We start from the raw sequence: 18,677 nt of genomic DNA, 5'->3' as shown, positions 1-18,677 counted from the left end.
CTTCCTTCCTTCCTTCCTTCCATCTTAAGATCTGGACTGCACACACTTCTGAAGAAGAGGACCCAGCCCCCAGCCCTTCCTTTCAGAGACACCAGAACCTTGACTCCAGCCTCCTCTTCCTGCATTGCTTAGTCTAGAACATGGGACACTGCTAGGCTGGGTTCTCAAACCTGTTGGGAGTCAGAATTCCTGTTTTCTCAGGTCCCAAACTTTGTAGCTCCATCTTAGCTCCAGCATGTTTCCTGTTCTAAATTGTGTTTCTGCCATCTTTTTGGATTATTCCTTCTGGAAAAAGAAAAAAGTTTTTCTCTTGTAAACCAGCTTCCCCTTCTCTCTAGAACTCTATGCTTCCTCTCCCCCTCCCCCACAAAGGCTGCTTCCATCTCATGGGACACCTTAGAAAGAATGAGAAGACAGGCTGGGTTTCACAAGCACTCACTAGCTGGCTGTGTACCCTTGTGTGGTGAACCATCTGTGATACGGCACGTGGCTACCCAATCTTCCCTTTTCATGAGACCTGAATTCTGAAAACCAGAGCCTTGCCTGAACCAGTTGAGTCCCTCCAAGATCCCCAGCCCCTGACCCATATTGTATTTCAACAGCCACAAACTCAGGCTCTCTAACATTGTAACTTTCGGGGCCAGGATGGGGTGGGAGTTTGGCCTAGTGGTAGAGTGCTTGCCTAGCATGCATAAAGACCCGGGTTTGATTCCCCGGTACCACATACATAGAAAAAAAAAGCCAGGAGTGGTGTTGTGGTTCAAGTGATAAGAGCTCTAGCCTTGAGAAAGCCCGAGGACAGTGCTCAGGCCCTGAGTTCAAGGCCCAGGACTGGCAAAAAAAAAAAAAAAGACATTAAATTTCTCCATCTGTCCCTCCACCACTTCCAACTCCTGCAGCCACTCTACTCATGAAGATTTATGAAACATGATTTACATGATTTATTCCCTTGGAAGAGGGAAGCTAGGAAGGAATTGACAGACCAAGAAATATTGCACAAGGGCACTGATTGGTGGGGAGATCCAGACCGAGGTAGATTCGGTAGCAAGGATGTGATATCCAGGCTGGAAAGGCACCTTGAGGTTACTGGGCACCTTGAGGCACGCTGGGCTGCCTCAGTCCTGGAGGGAGGGTGGTCTCTGGTCTCTCTAGGCCAGAGCTCTGCCAGGCTCAGGGTTCCCAGCAACTCCAGCAGGGACGCAGCCCCCCACACTCAACAGCAGTTAACCAGCTGGCCCATCCGTCAACCCGCAGCTGGGTACAACCAAGATCAGCTTCCTTTGGAAAGTCTGACTGGTTGCTTATCTACAGAGACAACTGGCTGCCCAAGGTTTCGGGTGCCCTGCAGCTGTCGCTGGCTGCAGGCCAGGGTCCGGATGGTTCTCATCGGCTCCGGCTAGGCCCCGCCCAGGAGCCCTCGATGGACAGCTTGCCCGGAGTTTCTCATTGGTTATGGGCTGAGCCCCGCCCAGGGGCAGTGGATGCACATCTCGCCCGGAGCCGGCTAAAAAGATGGCGATTGATAGCCGGCCTTGTGAGGGAACAGCTTCCACCGCTCGGCCCAGGGTTTTGGAGAAGTCCAAACAGCTGTGCGCAGCCTCCCCTCCCTTCCTCAGCCTGCCCCGAGTGGGGATGCTTACGGTGGGGGTGGGACCGAGGAATCGCGCGAAAGCCGAGCTAGAGTTCTGATTGGCTGCTCCTAGGAGGAGGGGTTGCCTAGCAACCGCCGGCCGCCCCGATTGGCTGCTTTGAGTACACAGTGCAACAAACACAACGGCCTGTCAGCAATGGGAGTCGGAAAGTGTGATTGACAGCTTGTCGCGGTGAAGGCGGGGCTTGGTTCGCAGCCCAGAGCCCCGGCCGACAGGGGCAGGTCAGGGGTCGCTACTGCTGGGCATGGCCTGGGGGGAACTCGGCAGGGGCCGGAGCCGAGGGGTCTAGCTTGGGGAAATCCGGGGGAGGGTACCGCCCGAGGCTGGGGGTCAGGGCCTGCAGGTGGGCCAGGGCCCGCGTTCCGTTGAAGGCCACGTCACAGCCCGACTGGGCCAGAAGCCAGCTCTCCACCTCCAACTGCAGCCACCGGGAGGTCTCTGCGGAGAGAGGTGGTAGCCCGGCTGGAGGGCACGGCCGAGGGGAGAAGCAAGCCTGGTATGGGGTAGAGGGGGAGGAGGGCAAGCAAGCTTTGAGAGCCGAAGAATGAGGCCGAGAGGCCTCAGACCGGAGACCGGCCAGAAGGCAGTCGCGTAGAGCAGGGAGTGCAGACGAGGGCACCGACCCAGCACCGTCGACGAGAGGGGAGAAAGAAGGTGGGAGGGGTCGTCACATCAAAGCTAGGATCAGAAGCTGGGGCGTCTTCCTTGCAAAGGGCTGGGCTCGCCCAGGGCGGGAAGGAGGGCGGGGCCCGAGGGTGGTGGGTGCGGCCTGCACCGGGGGTGGGCGTGGCTTACCTTCGGGCGGGCCGTGCGCGCCCCCGGGCCGCCGGGCCAGGAAGCTGCGCGCCAGCAGCGCCTCCTTGGTGTGCTCGTCCTGCGCACGCAGCGCCAGCGCGCTGAGCAGCTCCGAGTTGTTGGACGTGCTCCGGAAGTACAGCATGTGCGCCAGTTCCAGCGCCTGCGCGCTGCGCCGCTGCCCGAACATCTGGGGGCGGGGCCAGGGAGGGAGAGACAGGGGGGACTCAGAGAGGCTCCTCCCCCTCGGCCCCCACTGTGCTCCCCTGACACCTCCCCGCCCCCAGCTCGGATCTCCAGGGCCTCGAGCTCGCCGTCCAGGCCTCTCCCTGCCGATCGCGGATTACAGTGCGCGGGATCGCCCGACACTGCCCAGACGCTGGTTGACAGGGAGTCAGCCCCAACCTGTCCTTTCATCTCTGCTTAGGAAGTAGCTGGGATTACAGGCACAAAGCCAGTTGGCCAGCTCCGAGGACACATTTTTAAGCACAGTCTCGTCCTGTTGATGGCATCACGGATTAATGGGGTTGCTCAAAGATTTCCAAAAGAAATAGTTTTCTTTTGCCTTGGAAGTTTGTTGCAAATAACAAGTGGTTACTTTTTATGGACATCAGAAGTTCCAGGTGATCTGTCTAGGCGTGGCTTCCAGAGGAGTCAGTGGGGGTGGGTGGGGCGGAATCTTCAGATGAAAAAGGATGACTGCTAACTAGGCATGCTGGAATGGGAATTCATTCTACAGTTCTATTTCTGCAAGCATTTGAACTGTTCCATAATGAAAGAGGATTTACAATCATTGCCAGGCCTGTCTCCTGCCTATAATTTAGCTACGAGGGAGGCTGAAATCTGACAGAGTGTTCAGAAGCAGCCTGGACAGCAACAGGAGACTCCATCTCCAAAGCCAGGCTGGAGGTGTCGCTGGACTGGTAGAACACCAGTCTTGGGCAAGCAAGCCAAGCAAGCTCAGGGCCCTTAGTTCAAACCCTAGTACCACCAAAAATAAAAATAAGGCCAGGCACTGCAGGTGGCTCCTCCCTATAATTCCAGCTACTCAGGAGGCTGAAAACTGAGAATCACTATTTGAAGTCAGCCTGTGCAAGACTGTGAGTCTGTGAGACTTTCTTCTTTGGGGGGGAGGGGTGCGCAGTTGTGGAACTTGAACTCGGTCTGGGCCTTGTCCCTGAGCTCTTCAGCTCAAAGCTACCACCCTACCCTTGAGCCAAGCCCCACTTCCCCTTTTCTTGAGGTTAATTGGACAGGCATGAGCCATAGCGCCCGGAGAGACTTTCTTTTTTCTTTTCTGTCAGTTGTAGGGCTTGAACTCAGGGCCTTAGCACTGTCCCTGAGCATTTTTGCTCAAGGCTAGTGCTTTACCACTTTGATCCACACCACCATTTCAGATTTTTGGTTGGTTAATTGGAGTTAAGAGTCTCACAGATTTTCTTACCTAGGCTGACTTCAAACTGCAATCCTCACACCTCAGCCACTTGAGAAGCTAGGTTGACAGGTGTGAACCACCAGTACCTGGCTTTGTGAGACACTTCTCTCCAATAAACTACTCAGGAAAAGCCGGAAGTGGTGCTGTGGCTCAAGGGGTAGAGTGCTAGCCTTGAACAAAAGAAGCTCTGACAGTGTCTAGGCCCTGAGTTTAAGCACCAGGACCAGCAAAATAAAATTAATAATAATAATAATAATAAAGTGAGGTGCTAGCTTGAGAAAGCCCAAGGACAGTGTTCAGGCCCTGAGCTCAAGCCCAGGACTGGCAAAAAGAGAGAGAGAGAGAGAGAGAGAGAGAGAGAGAGAGAGAGAGAGAGAGAGAGAGAGAGAGAGAGAGAGAGAGAGAGGTGCTAGGTTCATCCCAGCACAGAGGGCAGGGGAGATGTTGGAGAAGGGGCAACCCCGCTGTCCCCATCCTGCTCTTCACCTTCCTTGTTTATTCTCCTTGGTGTCCCTTCACATTCATATTGGAAACTGGTGCCTGGGGCCCTCTACGCACCAACACAAGGAGCTTTAGGCCACTGGGTCTGGTCTCCAGACCTGGGTGCCAAGCCGCAGAACAGCAGGGCCCCAGCAGCTTCAAGCTCTTGGTAGCTTGGTCCCCAAGGCCAGGTTGGCTCCAGGAAAGCTCCAGGAGCCAGCACAGGCCCAGCCTGGCCCAGCAGAGGCAGCTGAAAGTCAGCTGCTGGGAACAGTGACAGCCTGGCCTCCCCACCCACCCCACCCCATCCACTGGCCTCAGGTGTGAGTTGGCTCTGATGCCAAGGCAGCCAGAAAATTGCTGACAGGAGCCACAAGGGTGCTGTGCCTTGGGTGTGTGTGTGTGTGTGTGTGTGTGTGTGTGTGTGTGGCCTTCGCTTCATTCCCTACCCTGGAACCAATCACCATTTCCACAGCCAAGCACCAAGCAAGGACAAGCAGGCCAGGGACCATGTGGCTGCTATGGAAAATGCCTTAGGTTTCATAAGTCCCTCCCCTCCTGCCTCAGTCTCCCTGGCTCCTACTAGCACAACTGAGCCTGCCTCTCTCAGGTTTCCTTGGCTCCCCAGGGCCCCCACTCAGACGCTCCCCTTCTCAATAAAGTCCATGTCCACCACAGGGGCTGAGGGCCCTGCCCTCTCAAGACCCCAGGTCTTGGAACAAACCAGGGTGCCAGTGGGTCACACCTATCATCTCAGCTACTTGGGAAGCTGAGATCTGAGGATCCCAGCTCCAAGCCAGCCCTGGGCAGGAAAATCCAGGAGATTTTTATTTATTCACTTATTTGCCTGTCTTGAAGTTTGAGCTCTGGGCCTGGGCACTCTGAGCTTCTTTTGCTCAAGGCTAGTACTCTACCACTTGAACCACAGCACCACTTCCAGCTTTTTCTGACTGGTTAACTGGATATAAGAGACTCACAGACTTTCCTGCCAAACCTGGCTTCAAACCATAACCCCCAAATCTCAGCCTCCTGAGTAGTAGGACCTACAGGCGTGCATCACCAGCATTTGACTCCACAAGACTCTTGTCACCAATTAACCACCAAGACCACCACAGGGCTATGGCTCAAGTGGTAAGAGTGCTAACCTTGAGCAAAGGGCAACACCTACGTCCAGAGTTCAAGCCCCAGTACTAGCAGAAAAATAAAACAGTGTTCGTGGGAGACTTCCTGTCCCCTGCCCTGCCCCTGCCCCTCTGGGCTTCCAGGCTGCTGGGCTGAGAGTGGCTGCTGGGCAGGGTGGCTCAGAGAGTAGGAGGAGCCATTTCAATGTAATGGCAGAGAGAGAGAGGAAGCAGGCAGGGGAGGAAAAGTGCCCCCCCACACCAGGGTATGCTAATGAAGGTGGGCACCCCTTTTTTGCGTCATGGACAGGGTGGGCTGAAGGAGAGCCACTGGGGATTGACAAGTCCAGAAGTGGAGCTGTGCAGTTCAAAGTGGTAGAGTGCTAGCTTTGAGCAAAGGAGCTCAAGGACAGCACCCAAGTCCTGAGTTCAAGCCCCATGGCTGACAAAAGAAAGAAAAATAGGAAAGAAGGGAGAGAGGGAAGAAGGGGGAGGAGGAAATGTGGTAGTAGAGTGTTTGCCTAGCATGTGTGAAGTGCTGGGTTTGATTCCTCAGTACCACATAAACAGAAAAAGCTGGAAGTGGTGCTATGGCTCAAGTGGTAGAGTGCTAGCCTTGAACAAAAGAAGTTTAGGGACAGTGCCCAGGCCCTGAGTTCAAGCCCTAGGACTGGTGAGGGGCAGGGGGAAGGAAGATGGATGGAAGGAAGGAAGGAAGGAAGGAAGGAAGGAAGGAAGGAAGGAAGGGTAGGCAGGCAGGCAGGCAGGCAGACTGGGGTGCAGTTCAAAGTGTAGAGTACTTGACCAGGCACAGAACACAGCTGGGGGACAGATGGGGGAACAGTCTGGCTAGACAGAAGAATCAGGTGGCTCATGGTCAGCTCATAGCTGGCAGAGAAAACAGATGAGGAAGGGCCTTGAGGGGAAGAAAGGGGCCTGCATCCCTCTGGGGCTTTGAACTGAGTCTCAGCCAAGAGGACAGAAGTTGGGATAGCTTGGGGAGGGATGGAGGAGGCTGGGGAGGGATGGGACTGTGCAGGGAAGGGTACAGGCAGGGACAAGAAGGGACAGGGAGCGAGGGCAGTGGGAGAAGGAGAGCTGGGAGTGACTGAGGTGAGGAAGGGCACCAGCCAGTGAGAAAGGACAGCTGGGAGGGACATGAGGGCCCCTGGCACAGGCCTGAGGAACAGGAGCAAAAGCCAGTCCCGAACTGGACTCAGCATGTAGTCCCCAGGGCACTGGCCTCCCCTCTGGCCTCCCTGCCTCCAGCCTCAGCCTTGCCCCTCATGCCTTGCCTGCCCCAGCTCTCCACGCATAAAGCCCCATTCCCTGGACTCCAGCCCTCCTGTCACCACCCCCTCCCACCAGCACCCTAGAAACTACCAGCACAGCCTGGCTCTTATCTGTAGAGATTTATGACCTGTCTTGCTGCAAGTCTGTCAGAGAGGCTGAAAACAGCTTGAAAACCAATGAGCTAGCAAGGGAAGGAACACTTGGTACAAAGAATACCTCTCACCAGGCTACACTCGCAGGGGCCAGTGCCAGGCCTGGGAGAGCCAGGGACCTGCAGTCCTTCCTGGACAGCTCAGCCTCATGACCCAGCCAGCAGAGCCGAGGACGCCAGCACTGACCTGCCCCGGACCTGTATCCATTAAGCATGCAGAGCAACTGTGTATGAGAGGCAGCCCTCCTCTCATGCAGAGCAAAATCAGGATGGATGCCTGTTAAAAAAGAATTTCCCGGGCCTCAGTCCCAGTCTCCACAGTTCCGTTCGTTTGGGCCCCAGCCCAGGAGGCTGCTTTCAGCTCCCCCAGTGATAATGACCCGGGCTAGATGGAGACTCAGGAACAAATAGTCATCATTAGCGTCATCTTAATAGCTAACTCCCATACAGTACTTCCTGTGCTGTGTGCCAGCCTCTGGCCTCAGCTCTTAATGCATACTGATTCACTGAATCCCCACAACACTCCCACAGTGAGAGCCTGTCATGAGCTTGACTTCCTTGAGGCCCAGAGTGGTTAAGGAACTTATTTAAGATTACACAGCTAGTGGGGCATCGTAGCCCTGGCCTATAATCCGAGTTACTTCAGTGGTAGAAACCACAAATAAAAGGACTGGGGATGTGGTTCAAGTAATAGACCAACACTTCCCTAGCATGCATAAAGCAAGCCTTGGAATCCATTTTAGCACTGAACAGCAAAAACCAAGCCAAGCTCTGATGGCTCCCACCTATAATCCTAGCTACCCAAGAGGCTGAGATCTGAGGATGGCATTTTGCAGCCAGCCAGGGCAGGAAAGGCTGTGAGACTCTTATCTTTGAACCACGATCCTCAGATCTCGGGCTCCTGAGTAGCTAGGATGACAGGCATGAGCCACAACGCCCGGCTGTTTTGTTTTTTTAAACCAAAACCAGCACCTAGGTATGACTAGCAACTGGACTACGTTTCCCACAAGTCTGTGCGGCCAATTATGGATCACGTGGTTTGTGCCAGCCAATGGAAAGGCCTCTAAAGCAGTCGGGCAGGGAGGTTGGGGAGGCGGGGACGGAGGGGATTGTCTGAGTTCCTTACTATATCCAGAAGTTCAAGACCCGGGTTCAAATCCCCACTGAGGCCCGGCTCACCTTGGAGGCCCTCAGGCCCATGAAGATGGCAAAGAAGAGCAGCAGCAAGGAGGTGGCCATCTTGAGGTCGGTCAGCACCACCATGCCCACGTTGACAAAGAAGACCAGGCCCGACACCAGCAGCGTGAGGTTGAGCAGCGCGCGCTGCACGGTGGGCGTGCGCACCTTGAGCTCGGGCAGCAGCTGCTCCAGGCCCTCCAGGGGGGTGTCCTTGAAGCTCTTGAGGACCAGGTGCCCCCGCCGCGTGCGGGCCGCCAGCACCACGCGCTTGAAGTACCGCCTGGCGGTTGGGACGGGACTCAGCAGGTGTGGGCGAGGGGGGGGGGTCGGCCTCACTTCCCTGAACCTTGATTTTCATTTGCCTTCCTTGGAAAATAGGGAGATGCCACTCAGGGGGGCCAGAAGGCCCAGACACCCATATGTTGGACAGCAACCTGCAAGTCCCCTCTTAACTCTAACCTGGCTCTCTCTTGCTGCTGCTGCAGCCAGGGAAACAAGGCCCACCTCACCTCTCCGCTGGAGGCAGCTTGGTGAAGAACCCACGCTTGGAGCCCACGCTGGACATAAGGGGCAACAGCCCAACTCGCTGGCCCAGGGCCCAGAACTGCATGTAGATGTACTGATCCAAATTGATTGTCACCTGCCAAGGTGGGGTGGGGGAAGGAAGAAAAAAAACAGAGGCAAAGGGACATGGGCCAGGCTGTCAGGGGCAGAAGCCTCTTCCCAGACATGGCAACCCCCCCCCCCATCATTGCTCAGGCTATACACTGCACAAGGTCCACCACATAACATGACGTCACTCACATAGTAACTTCATTACTGTACTTCCTAGAATCTAATCTGCAACTGGTTGGAAGATCTCTTTCTCCTCTCTCTCTTTCTTTCTCTTCCAGTCCTGGGCTTGAGCTCAGGGCCTGGGCACTGTCTTTGGGCTTTCTCAAGGCTATCACCCTACCACTTGAGCCACAGCACCACTTTCAGCTTTTTCTGTGTATGTGGTACTAAGGAATTGAACCCAGGGCTTCATGCATACTAGGCAAGCACTCTAGTGCTAAGCCACACTTCCAGCCCTTCAGTTATTTTTTTAAGAAGCAACTACAAAAGAAAATATTGCACTAGCTTATGCCTGTCATCCTATCTACTCGGGAGGCTGAGGATCAAGGTCCAAAGCCAGCCTGGGCACAAAAGGACCTGAGACTCTTATTTCCAATTAACCTCTAGAAAATGGGAAGTGGGGCTTCAAGGGTAGGGAGGTATCCTTGAGCTAAAGATCTCAGGAACAGTGGCCAGGCCAAGTTCAAGCCCCATGACCTACAAAAAAAAAAAAAAAAAAAAAGAAAGAAAGAAAAGAAAATACCACCAGGCATCAGTGGCTCACACCTGTCATCCTAGCTACTCAAGATTGAGATCTGAGGATTGCAGTTTGAAGCCAGCCCAGGCAAGAAAGTTTGTGAGACACTTATTTCCAATAAACTATTCAGAAAACTCCAGAAATCGTGCAGTAGCTCAAGTGGTAGAGTGCTAGCCTTGAGCAAAAGAAGCTCACAGACAGTGCCCAGGCCCTGAGTTCAATCCCCAAGCAGGACTACTGGTGTGTGTGTGTGTGTGTGAGAGAGAGAGAGAGAGAGAGAGAGAGAGAGAGAGAGAGAGAGAGAGAGAGAGAGAGAGAGAGTGTTCAAGCCCCATGACTAACAAAAAAAAAAAAAAAAATCACCCCAGTGTGGAGCTTGGGTCTGGATCCCCCTGTGTCTACCTCCTGAGTATCTGGGATTACAGGCAGGCAGCACCACACCTGGCCTGAGGATACGCTCAAGTGACTGAGAGATGTAAGTGTGCCAGCATGGCAGTGACCAGCCACCCCGCCCCACAGTGTTCCCGGATCAGTGGTACCTGGACCTCATCCTGAGGGTGATGGACCACAAGAGCATAGGCCAAGGCATCCTCGGACAGTGGGGAGAAGTTGGCCTGGGCCAGCAGGGGCTCCATAGCCCGCAGCACCTCCTGCTCGTTGGCCAGCCGCTGAGGGTCTGTGAGCGATGGCTGGTCCAGGGTCTCTCTGTCGGGATTGATGGGGTCATACAAGGCCTAAGGAGACAGCAGGGGAGAAAAACATGAACGTGATCACAGGATGAGGGGCTGAGGGGACATCAAATGTCCTCCTTTCTTTCTTTTTTTCCCTGCTGGTACTAGGACTTGAACTCAGGTCCTCACTACCACACAAGCCATGCCCCTAATCCAGCATTTTGCTGACTAATTGGAGATAGGATCTCTAAGACTTTTCTTTCCCTAGGCTGACTCCATACCGTGATCCTCAAATCTCGGCCTCCAGAGTAGCTGAGATTCCAGGATGAGCCACCAACACCCAGCCCTGAGCTGCTTTGGAATCCAACGTCTTCTCCAAAGCTGGCTCTTCTCCTAAACGGCAGCCACAGGCTTCTGCTTACCTTGCTTTGCCTCAACACTTCCATACTGTTTAGCTGGGGATCAGGAATGCACCCAACACCACACCTGTCCCCATCAGCTTCCCACTGTGTTTGGAATAAAATATGGAATCCCTTCTCCACACCTCGGGGCTGTGCGCCCCACCCTCACCCCACTATCTCCCAAAACAAGCTGCTGAAAAGAGGCAGAAGGGTGAACGTCCAGCTGCTTACCTGGCTATGGACAGACAATCTGGGGATGGTTCCAGAAGGTGAGGCCTCTACAAGGCCAGCAGCCTCCATGTGCCCAGCCTCTAAAGCCAGGTCTGATTTTTATTTTTCCCAGTGCTATGGATTATTAAACCTGGGGCCTCCTATTGCTTAGCCCATCTCTTGTGTTTGGGGGTGTTCGTTTTGGGTTTTTTTTTTTTCATTTGTCTGCTTTAGTTTATTTTTTAGTCAGGGTCTTGCACTTTTGTTTTTGCAGACAGAGACCTCGATCCTCCCCCCACCCCCATTCTGCCTTCTGAGAAGTTGGCATTACAAGGGAGAGGCACCACACCCAGCTGACTCGCAGGTACTCTAAGTGCAGGGAGCAGCCTGGGCAAAGGTTTGCTGATGAGAAGCCCAGGACCTCAGAAGGCAGAGGGCAGGGGTGGTGAAGTGGCAGAGCAGAGCCCAGCAAGTCCTACCTGAGCTGACCTGCAGGGCTGGGGATGTTGGGGGAGCCCAAGACCTGAACTCAGAGCCTAGGTCTGGGCTCCAATCCTTCAGTGCTCACTGCCAGCCAGGGGCTTGAAGGCCAAATTCTCAGACCCACAGAGTGACCTTGAGAGGATGAATGTCCTTGAGGCTGGTTCTCCTCAGGGACCCTCACATACATGCAGGGGTCCCAGCAGAAATCTAGGCCTGGAACACGCAGGGGTCCCAGCAGAAACCTGGACCTGGAATACAATGGCTGCTTCCACCCTCCCCGCCCACTCCCTCCCCCCACCCACCATTCCCATGCACACCAGTGTCCTCCCTCCCTGTCCTACCCTCCCCCACCTGCTCCAGCTGGGAACCCAAGGGCTCTCCTCTCGTCCCAGCCCCTTCTCTCCCCTTCCAACACACATAGAATGAGAATTGTTCCTTCTGAGTTTTATTATTATTGCTGGGGTGTGAGCTCTGGGTTTCATATTCGCCAGGCCGGTGCTCTAGCCCTTGAACCTTTTTTGCTCTAGTTATATTTGCAGCGAGGAGTCTTCACTTTTATACCCCAGGCCAGCCTCTGAGCTGGATCCTCCTACCTCTACACCCTTCACAGTAGACAGGGTAACAGGCACCATAGCACTGTTTGTTGGTTGAGATGAAGGACTCACTCCCCACCCCTCCCCAAGGCTAGCCTCAAACTTTGATCCTCCTATTTCTGCCTCCTAAGGAGCTGGGATGAACTAACATGCCCAGCTCTCATGCACATTTTTATGCCACACTAACTATGTGTCAGGTACAGTCTGCCCACCACAGACACACAGTATGAAAAGATTACTACAGTCATCCCTAGTTACTGCTCTGGAAACCAAAGCACTGAGAGAGAGTTAAGCAAGTTCCCCAGGTCACACAACCAGGAAGCAAACCCAATTCACACCCCGGGGCTGCATCCATCTCCCACTAAAGTTCTTCCAAGGCTCTTAGTGTCTTTAGGAGCCAGGAATAATCCTCCTACTACCCCCTCCCCCCAAAAAATAAAGGGCTCCAGATGGGGAATGAGACCCTGCCAGAAATATAAGCCAAGGGCTGGGGCATGGCTCAAGTGGAGGCTGAGACCCCAAGGTCACAGTTGGAAGTCAGCCAGGCAAGAACATCTGAGATTTTTTTTAATCAGTCATGGGACTTGAACTCTGGGCCTGGGTGCTGCTCCTGAGCTCTTCAGCTCAAGGATACCACCCTACCCCTTGAGCCATAGCACCACTTCCAGTTTTCTAGTTGTTCACTGGAGATAAGAGTCTCAGACTGGGGCCGGGAGTTTGGCCTAGTGGTTAAAGTGCTTGCCTAGCATGCATGAAGACCCGGGTTCGATTCCTCGGTACCACATACATAGAAAAAAGCCAGAAGTGGTGCTGAGGCTCAAGTGGTAGAGCTCTAGCCTTGAGAAAGTCCAAGGACAGTGCTCAGGCCCTGAGCTCAAGCCCAGGACTGGCAAAAAAAAAAAAGAAAAAAAAAAAAGTCTCAGACTTTGGCTGGGCATGGTGGCTCATGCCTGTAATCCTAACTACTCAGGAGGCTGAGTTCTGAGGATCAAGGTTCAAAGCCAGCCTGAGCACAAAAGGACTTGAGACTCTTATCTCCAATTAACCCCTAGAAAACTGGGAAGTGGGGCTTGGCTCAAGAGTAGCCTTGAGCTAAAGAGTTCAGGGACAATGCCCAGGCCCAGGCCCAGGGATAGGGCACTAGCCTTGAGCTGAAGAGCTTAGGGACAGTGCCCAGGCTGAGTTCAAGTCCCATGACCAAAAAAAAAAAAAAAGTCTCAGACTTTGGTGCCCAGACTGACTTTGAACCAGGATCCTCAGATCTCAGCCTCCTGAGTAACTAGGATTACAGACCTGAGTCACCTGGACCTGATTCTATGAGACTCTTATTTCCAACAAATCACACACACACACACACACACACACACACACACACACACACACACACACACACACACACACACACACACATGGCTCAAGCCATAGAGCGCCAACCTTGAGTGATAAAAGCTCAGGGACAGGCGCCCAGGCCCCCAGTTCAAGCCCCAGGACTTTCCAGGGAGGGCCGTGCCACGTCACGGTTGGTGAGCACACAGGACTGGAGAGAGCCTCACTGGCCATCTGCATGGAGCCACACCCTTGGCGTTGGCACACTCACCCTGACCCTGCAGAATGGCCCTGCTTGGAACCCACCATTCTCACTGTCTGTCCCTGACATGGCCGCCAGAGGGCAACTCTCCCCTCCCTCTGCTCAGCCTCCTCTGGGCTCTGAATCAAAGCAAAGCTTGCACTGCATCCACAGCACTGGGACTCCCATGGCCTCCTCTCCCCGACAGGCCTCCTGGCTCTTCCTCCTAGACTCTCTCCACATCTTCACCTCAGGGCCTTTGCACGTGGCTTTTCATCTCCTTCAGATCTTCCCTCAGCTCCTTCTTCAGGTCCCTCCTAACTCCTCCCGTGCCAGGTGGAGTGGTGACGCCCGAAACCCCAGGACTCAGGAGGCTAAGGCAGGAGAACTGGGAGTGTGAGATCTGCCTGAGCTGCATATTAAGACCCTGTCCAAAAACTGAATACAAGCTTAGCCCCACTGGCTCAGGCCTGTAATCACAGCTGCCTGGAGGTGGGGAAGACCAGAGGATCATGGGTCAGGCACAGTGGCTCACACCGTCATCCTTGCTACTCAGAAGGTTGAGATCTAAGCATCATGGTTCAAAACCAGCCTGGGCAGAAAAGTCCCCATGAGAGTTTTACCTCCAGTTAACGATTCAAACACTGGAAGTGGCACTGTGGCTCAAGTGGTAGAGCACTAGCTTTGAGCTAAAGGCTTAGGGCCAGTGCTCGGGCCCAGAGTTCAAGTGCCACAACCGTCCAAAAAAAAAAAAAAAACAACAAAAACAAACTAAATAAAAGTAAAAAGCCCTAACAGCGGGCCAGGAGTTTGGCCTAGTGGTAGAGTGCTTGCCTAGCATGCACAAAGACCCGGGTTCGATTCCTTGGTACCACATACATAGAAAAAAGCTGTGGCTCAAGTGGTAGAGGTCTAGCCTTGAGAAAGCCCAAGGACAGTGCTAAGGCTCTGAGCTCAAGCCCAGGACTGGCCAAAAAAAAAAAGCCCTAACAGCATGTGACTCAGGCAGTAGAGCGCCTGCCTATAAATTAACCAAGAACAATTATCATGGCAGTCACCATTGTCCTCCTAAGCCTCCGGAGCTGAGATTTTTTTGTTTATTTATTGGCAGTAGTGTATCTTGAACTCAGGGCCTGGCACAGTCCCTGAGCTTTTTTGCTCAAGCCCAGTGCTCAAGCATTTACAGCCTCAGAACAACTTCCAGTTTTTCTGTGGTTAATTGGAGTAGCTGTCATCCTAGCTACTCAGGAAGTTGAGATCTGAGGAGAGCAGTTTGAAGCCAGCCCAGGCAGGAAAGCCCCTGAGATTCTTATCTCCAATAAACTACTCAGAAAAAGCCGCAGGTGGTGCTGTGGCTCAAGTGGTAGAGCATTAGCCTTGAGCAAAAGAGGCTCAGAGGCAGTGACCAAGCCCAGAGTTCAAGCCCCAGGTCTGGCCAAAAATTTAATAGCAAACAAACAAAAGTCTCCTGCCCACGTTGGCTTTGAACTGCGATTCTCAGATCTCAGTCTCCTTAGTAAGACAGAATGACAGGTGTGAGCCACCAGTGCCTGTCTACATTGTCATTGTTTTCAACTCCCTCGATTATGGAAAGATTTTACAGACATCCTTAGAAGCTCAGGTCCTATGCCCTATCTGTTCTGTACCCCTCTCTTCTCAAAAGGACTCCCTCCTCCCCCAGGAGACACACACACACACACACACACACACACACACACACACACACACACCTCTCCCACTGTGCCCAGAACTCATCCATTCTGGGGACACAGCAGGCGCTCAATCAATATTTATGGAGTGAATGAAGAAAGAGTAGCAAGGATCAGAGAGAGGCCACCGAGGGGTCACCACACAGCTGGGGTTGGAACCAAGGCTGTTTTGATGCCTTCCTGCCCAGACTGCTTCTCTCAGAGGGAGGTGGCCATCTGCCATCCAGTCATACAGTGGCCCAACAGCCCCTGTCCCCACCCCCCACCCCGATCCTGGCAGACACCCTGGAAACCTCCTGCCTCTCTAATGCAAGTACGTTCACTTAAGAGTGTTTCTGCTTCATATTTGTTTGTTTGTTTCAGTGCTGGGGCTTGAACTCAGCAGCTGAGTGCTGTCCATCTGTGCTTGCACTCTACCACTTGAGCCACAGCTCCGGGTTCTGCTTTTTGCTGGTTCATTGGAGATGAACGTCTCATGGACTCTCCTGCCTGGGCTGGCCAGCTATGAAGCAGGAAGAAGCTATCAGCAGACATCCAGGCTTGAATTTTCTGCCCTCCCGCCTCTGCCCTCCACGTGCTGGGATTAGAGACCTGCGCTACCAAGCCCACTTTCAATCGTCTCTGTACCTGGCTGGCCAAGTAAGCAGCTCCAATAACTCAGCCCAAGCTGAGCTGTCCCTTTTCCCTGAGATCTGGCTTCTACCCCCAAAGCAGCCTTCTGAATCTCAGCAGGTGGCAGCTGGGTCCTTCACCAGGCTCCAGCCTATGTCTCCCCATCTCCTTATCCTCTCTTCTCTCCACAGAAAATGTGGGTACCTTCCAACCAGAGTCAGGCCACTTCTCCCCCCTGGAATGTATGCTCCATGCAGGGCAGGCTGCTTCTCCCCTGTTTCCTGCTGAATCCCAGGTGACTGTTTCCCAAATGCACGGAGGAGCACACAAGCACCACAGGATGGGAAGAGCCTGTCCTTACCTGCAGCCGGGCCAGGATCTGGTGGTAATGGAACAGGGTGCAGAAGTCCACATGTGCTGCAAATTCCTCCAATGCTGCTTTCTCTGCCGGGCTGGAGTGGAACTCCTGTTAACTCAAGAAGCAAAACTTCTTTAGACTTCATTTCCCATCCACTCAGGAAGAATTCTTTTCATAGCAACATGAATCAGGATCAAAACTCTGGGTCTCTAAACTTTTTTCTTTTATTTATCTATTGATTTGCAATATTGGGGCTTGAAGTAAAGGCCTTAGACTTTCTAGGCAGGTGCTCTCTACCTCCTGAACCATACCTCCAGCTCTTCAGGCTTCAGTTATTATTCAGATAGGGTCTTCGCACTTGTGCCCCAGTTAGACTGAACTGCCATTTATTTATTTATTTATTTGTTTGTTTGTTTATTTATTTTGCTAGTCCTGGGTTTGGGCTCAGGGCCTGAGTACTGTCCTTGGGTTTTTCTCAAGGCTACAGCTCTACCACTTGAGCCATAGCATCACTTCTGGCTTTTTTCTATGCATGTGGTACCGAAGAATCAAACCCAGGACTTGGTGCATGCTAGGCAAGCACTCTACCACTAGGCCAAACTCCCGGCCTGAATTGCCAATTTTTGACCAATCCCAAGTAGCTAGGATTATATAAAGTTACCATGCATTGCTTGTACATTGAGATAGAGCTTATTAATATTTTCCCAAACTGACCTCAAACCACAATTCTTTTTTTGGGGGGAGGGGGATGTTAGTCATGAGGCTTCAATTCAAGACCTGGACACTTTTTCCAAGCCTCTTTGTGCTCCACCTCTTGAGCCACAGTGCCACATCCATTTTTGAGTGGTTAATTGGAGATAAGAGCCTCACAGGGTCTTTTCTCCCTGGGCTGGCTTCAAATCATCATAATCAGATCTCAGTCTCCTGGCTAGCTGGGATTACAGGAGTGAGCCACTGGTGCCTGGCTAAAGGCCTCTTTCTTCATGAGCAAAGGTTCATGAAGATTCTTCCTCGGAGGGCTATGGGGTGAGATTAAACGTGTATATTTATTTGTACACGACTTAGTACAAATAGCAGGTGTTTGTTAATTTTTTAATAAATGAATGGAATGCTTGATAATGACTGGATAGATGGTGAAGGGCAGAGCTCAAACTCTGGAATGGAACCAGGACTGGGACATGGTAAATTCAGTAATCAAGGGGGGTGAGGAGAATAAGGAATCACTCTTAGGTTGAAGGTACCCAGTACCTACCACCTGGACAGAGATTCTGATGCTTCACTATGTGACAGATGCTTGGCACAGTGCCAGAGTATAAGAACTCCATTACCATTATAACCAGAATTACAGCTTAGTGACTTTGTAGGGATGTTTGCAATTAGGTAAGTGGAAATCGTGAAGATCAGGGTAGTTATACCCATTTCACAGGGAGAAAAACCACACCCCAGAGAGCCGCTGTACTAGTTGAGTCCGGAACCAATTTCCTCTGCCTCCATCAGAGCACTAGCGCCCACCCCACCCCCACCCCTAGCCCATCCCATTCCCAACAATTACGCTCTTGCCCCCTTGGGACTCTGAGGGGACCTGGAACTACAACTCCCAGGAGGCTCCAGGGCAGTGCTCTCTAGTATGCAGTGCCCCCTGTGCCGCAGGGCATGCCGGGAATCCTAGTCCCCAGGCTCCTGGACCCGGGGCCCGTAGGTACCTGTGTCAGGAGTCGGAGTAGCTGCTCCTTGGAGAAGGGAATGAACCGCTCGCGGTACTGCTGAGCCCAGTCTCGGGGCTCCGTGGGGTTCCACATCTTGCGGTACACTCCCATCTTGTCCGCCAGAGAAGACAAGGCTCGTGGGGTCCCGAGGAGCGTGGGCAATTGGGGCCATACTCGGAGCCTGAACCCCCTGACCCCCCAGGCCATAAGCCACATGGCCACACCCTTCTCCCCCTGGAGCCTAAAACAGAGGGAAATGCGCAAGTGTCAGATGTCATCGACGTCCCGTTACTCCTGGCAGGCGCGCAGCCCATTCGACCACGCCCTCCTGAACCCCCTGGCCACCCTCCTCCCGCGCTGCTCAGCTGGCCTGGGTCCCAGGCCAGGGTCAGAGGTCTCCGGGTCGGGGGCGTTTTGCAGGCCTTTTTAAAAGCCCTGTAATGGCACAACTGTTTTCGATGGGGTGGACCTTAGGAGCATAAGAAATGCACAGAAAGGTCACGGAGGGGATGCAGGGCCGCCCTCCCAGGGCCATGCAATCCCCAGCCCGCCCCTCACCTTAGTCAAGGCTTGACTGTCATTGAGACTCCTGCGCATGCGCAGGAAGGCCTGCGGCGGGCTCGGCCGCCGCGGCAGTAAGGCACATGCGCACAACCCCGGGCTCTGGAGCGCTGCCCATTTGTGTGTGTGCGTGTGTGCGTGTGTGTGAGCGCGTGCCCGCGCGCGCGCACTACTCAAAATGCGCATGTGCACCCCGCGTGCCCCAGCCTTCTCCCCTCCCCTTCCCCCATCCCACGTTCCGGGAGAGACGCATGCGCCTAGGGAGTGTCTCCTTGTTTGAGGTCTTCAAAGGAAAGGGGCGGGGCGGCCGCGAGACCCCCCCGGAGGGCTGGGGCGTGCGCGCGCAGCC

The 18,677-nt window shown here is 53.6% G+C and overlaps 1 protein-coding gene across 1 annotated transcript; it reads right to left on the bottom strand.

Moving 5' to 3' along the window:
• Window positions 1-704: 704 nt before the first annotated feature.
• On the bottom strand, window positions 705-18,404 carry Tmem143 (transmembrane protein 143). The gene is made up of 8 exons (XM_090322394.1): window positions 18,326-18,404; window positions 17,765-18,008; window positions 16,065-16,169; window positions 9,997-10,191; window positions 8,616-8,746; window positions 8,107-8,386; window positions 2,448-2,637; window positions 705-2,090 (listed from the first exon to the last, which is right to left on the bottom strand). Exons 2-8 carry the CDS (start codon window positions 17,981-17,983, stop codon window positions 1,885-1,887), a joined length of 1,326 nt encoding a protein of 441 aa, XP_090178520.1. The 5' UTR covers window positions 17,984-18,008; window positions 18,326-18,404; the 3' UTR covers window positions 705-1,884.
• Window positions 18,405-18,677: the final 273 nt, after the last annotated feature.

The sequence above is a fragment of the Megascapheus bottae genome, chromosome 31, assembly GCF_031878675.1.
Source record: "Megascapheus bottae isolate mThoBot1 chromosome 31, mThoBot2.hap1, whole genome shotgun sequence".
Classification (NCBI taxonomy): domain Eukaryota; kingdom Metazoa; phylum Chordata; class Mammalia; order Rodentia; family Geomyidae; genus Megascapheus; species Megascapheus bottae.
The sequence above is the reverse complement of the archived record's forward strand: the minus strand, read 5'-3'. Positions and strand labels throughout refer to the sequence as shown.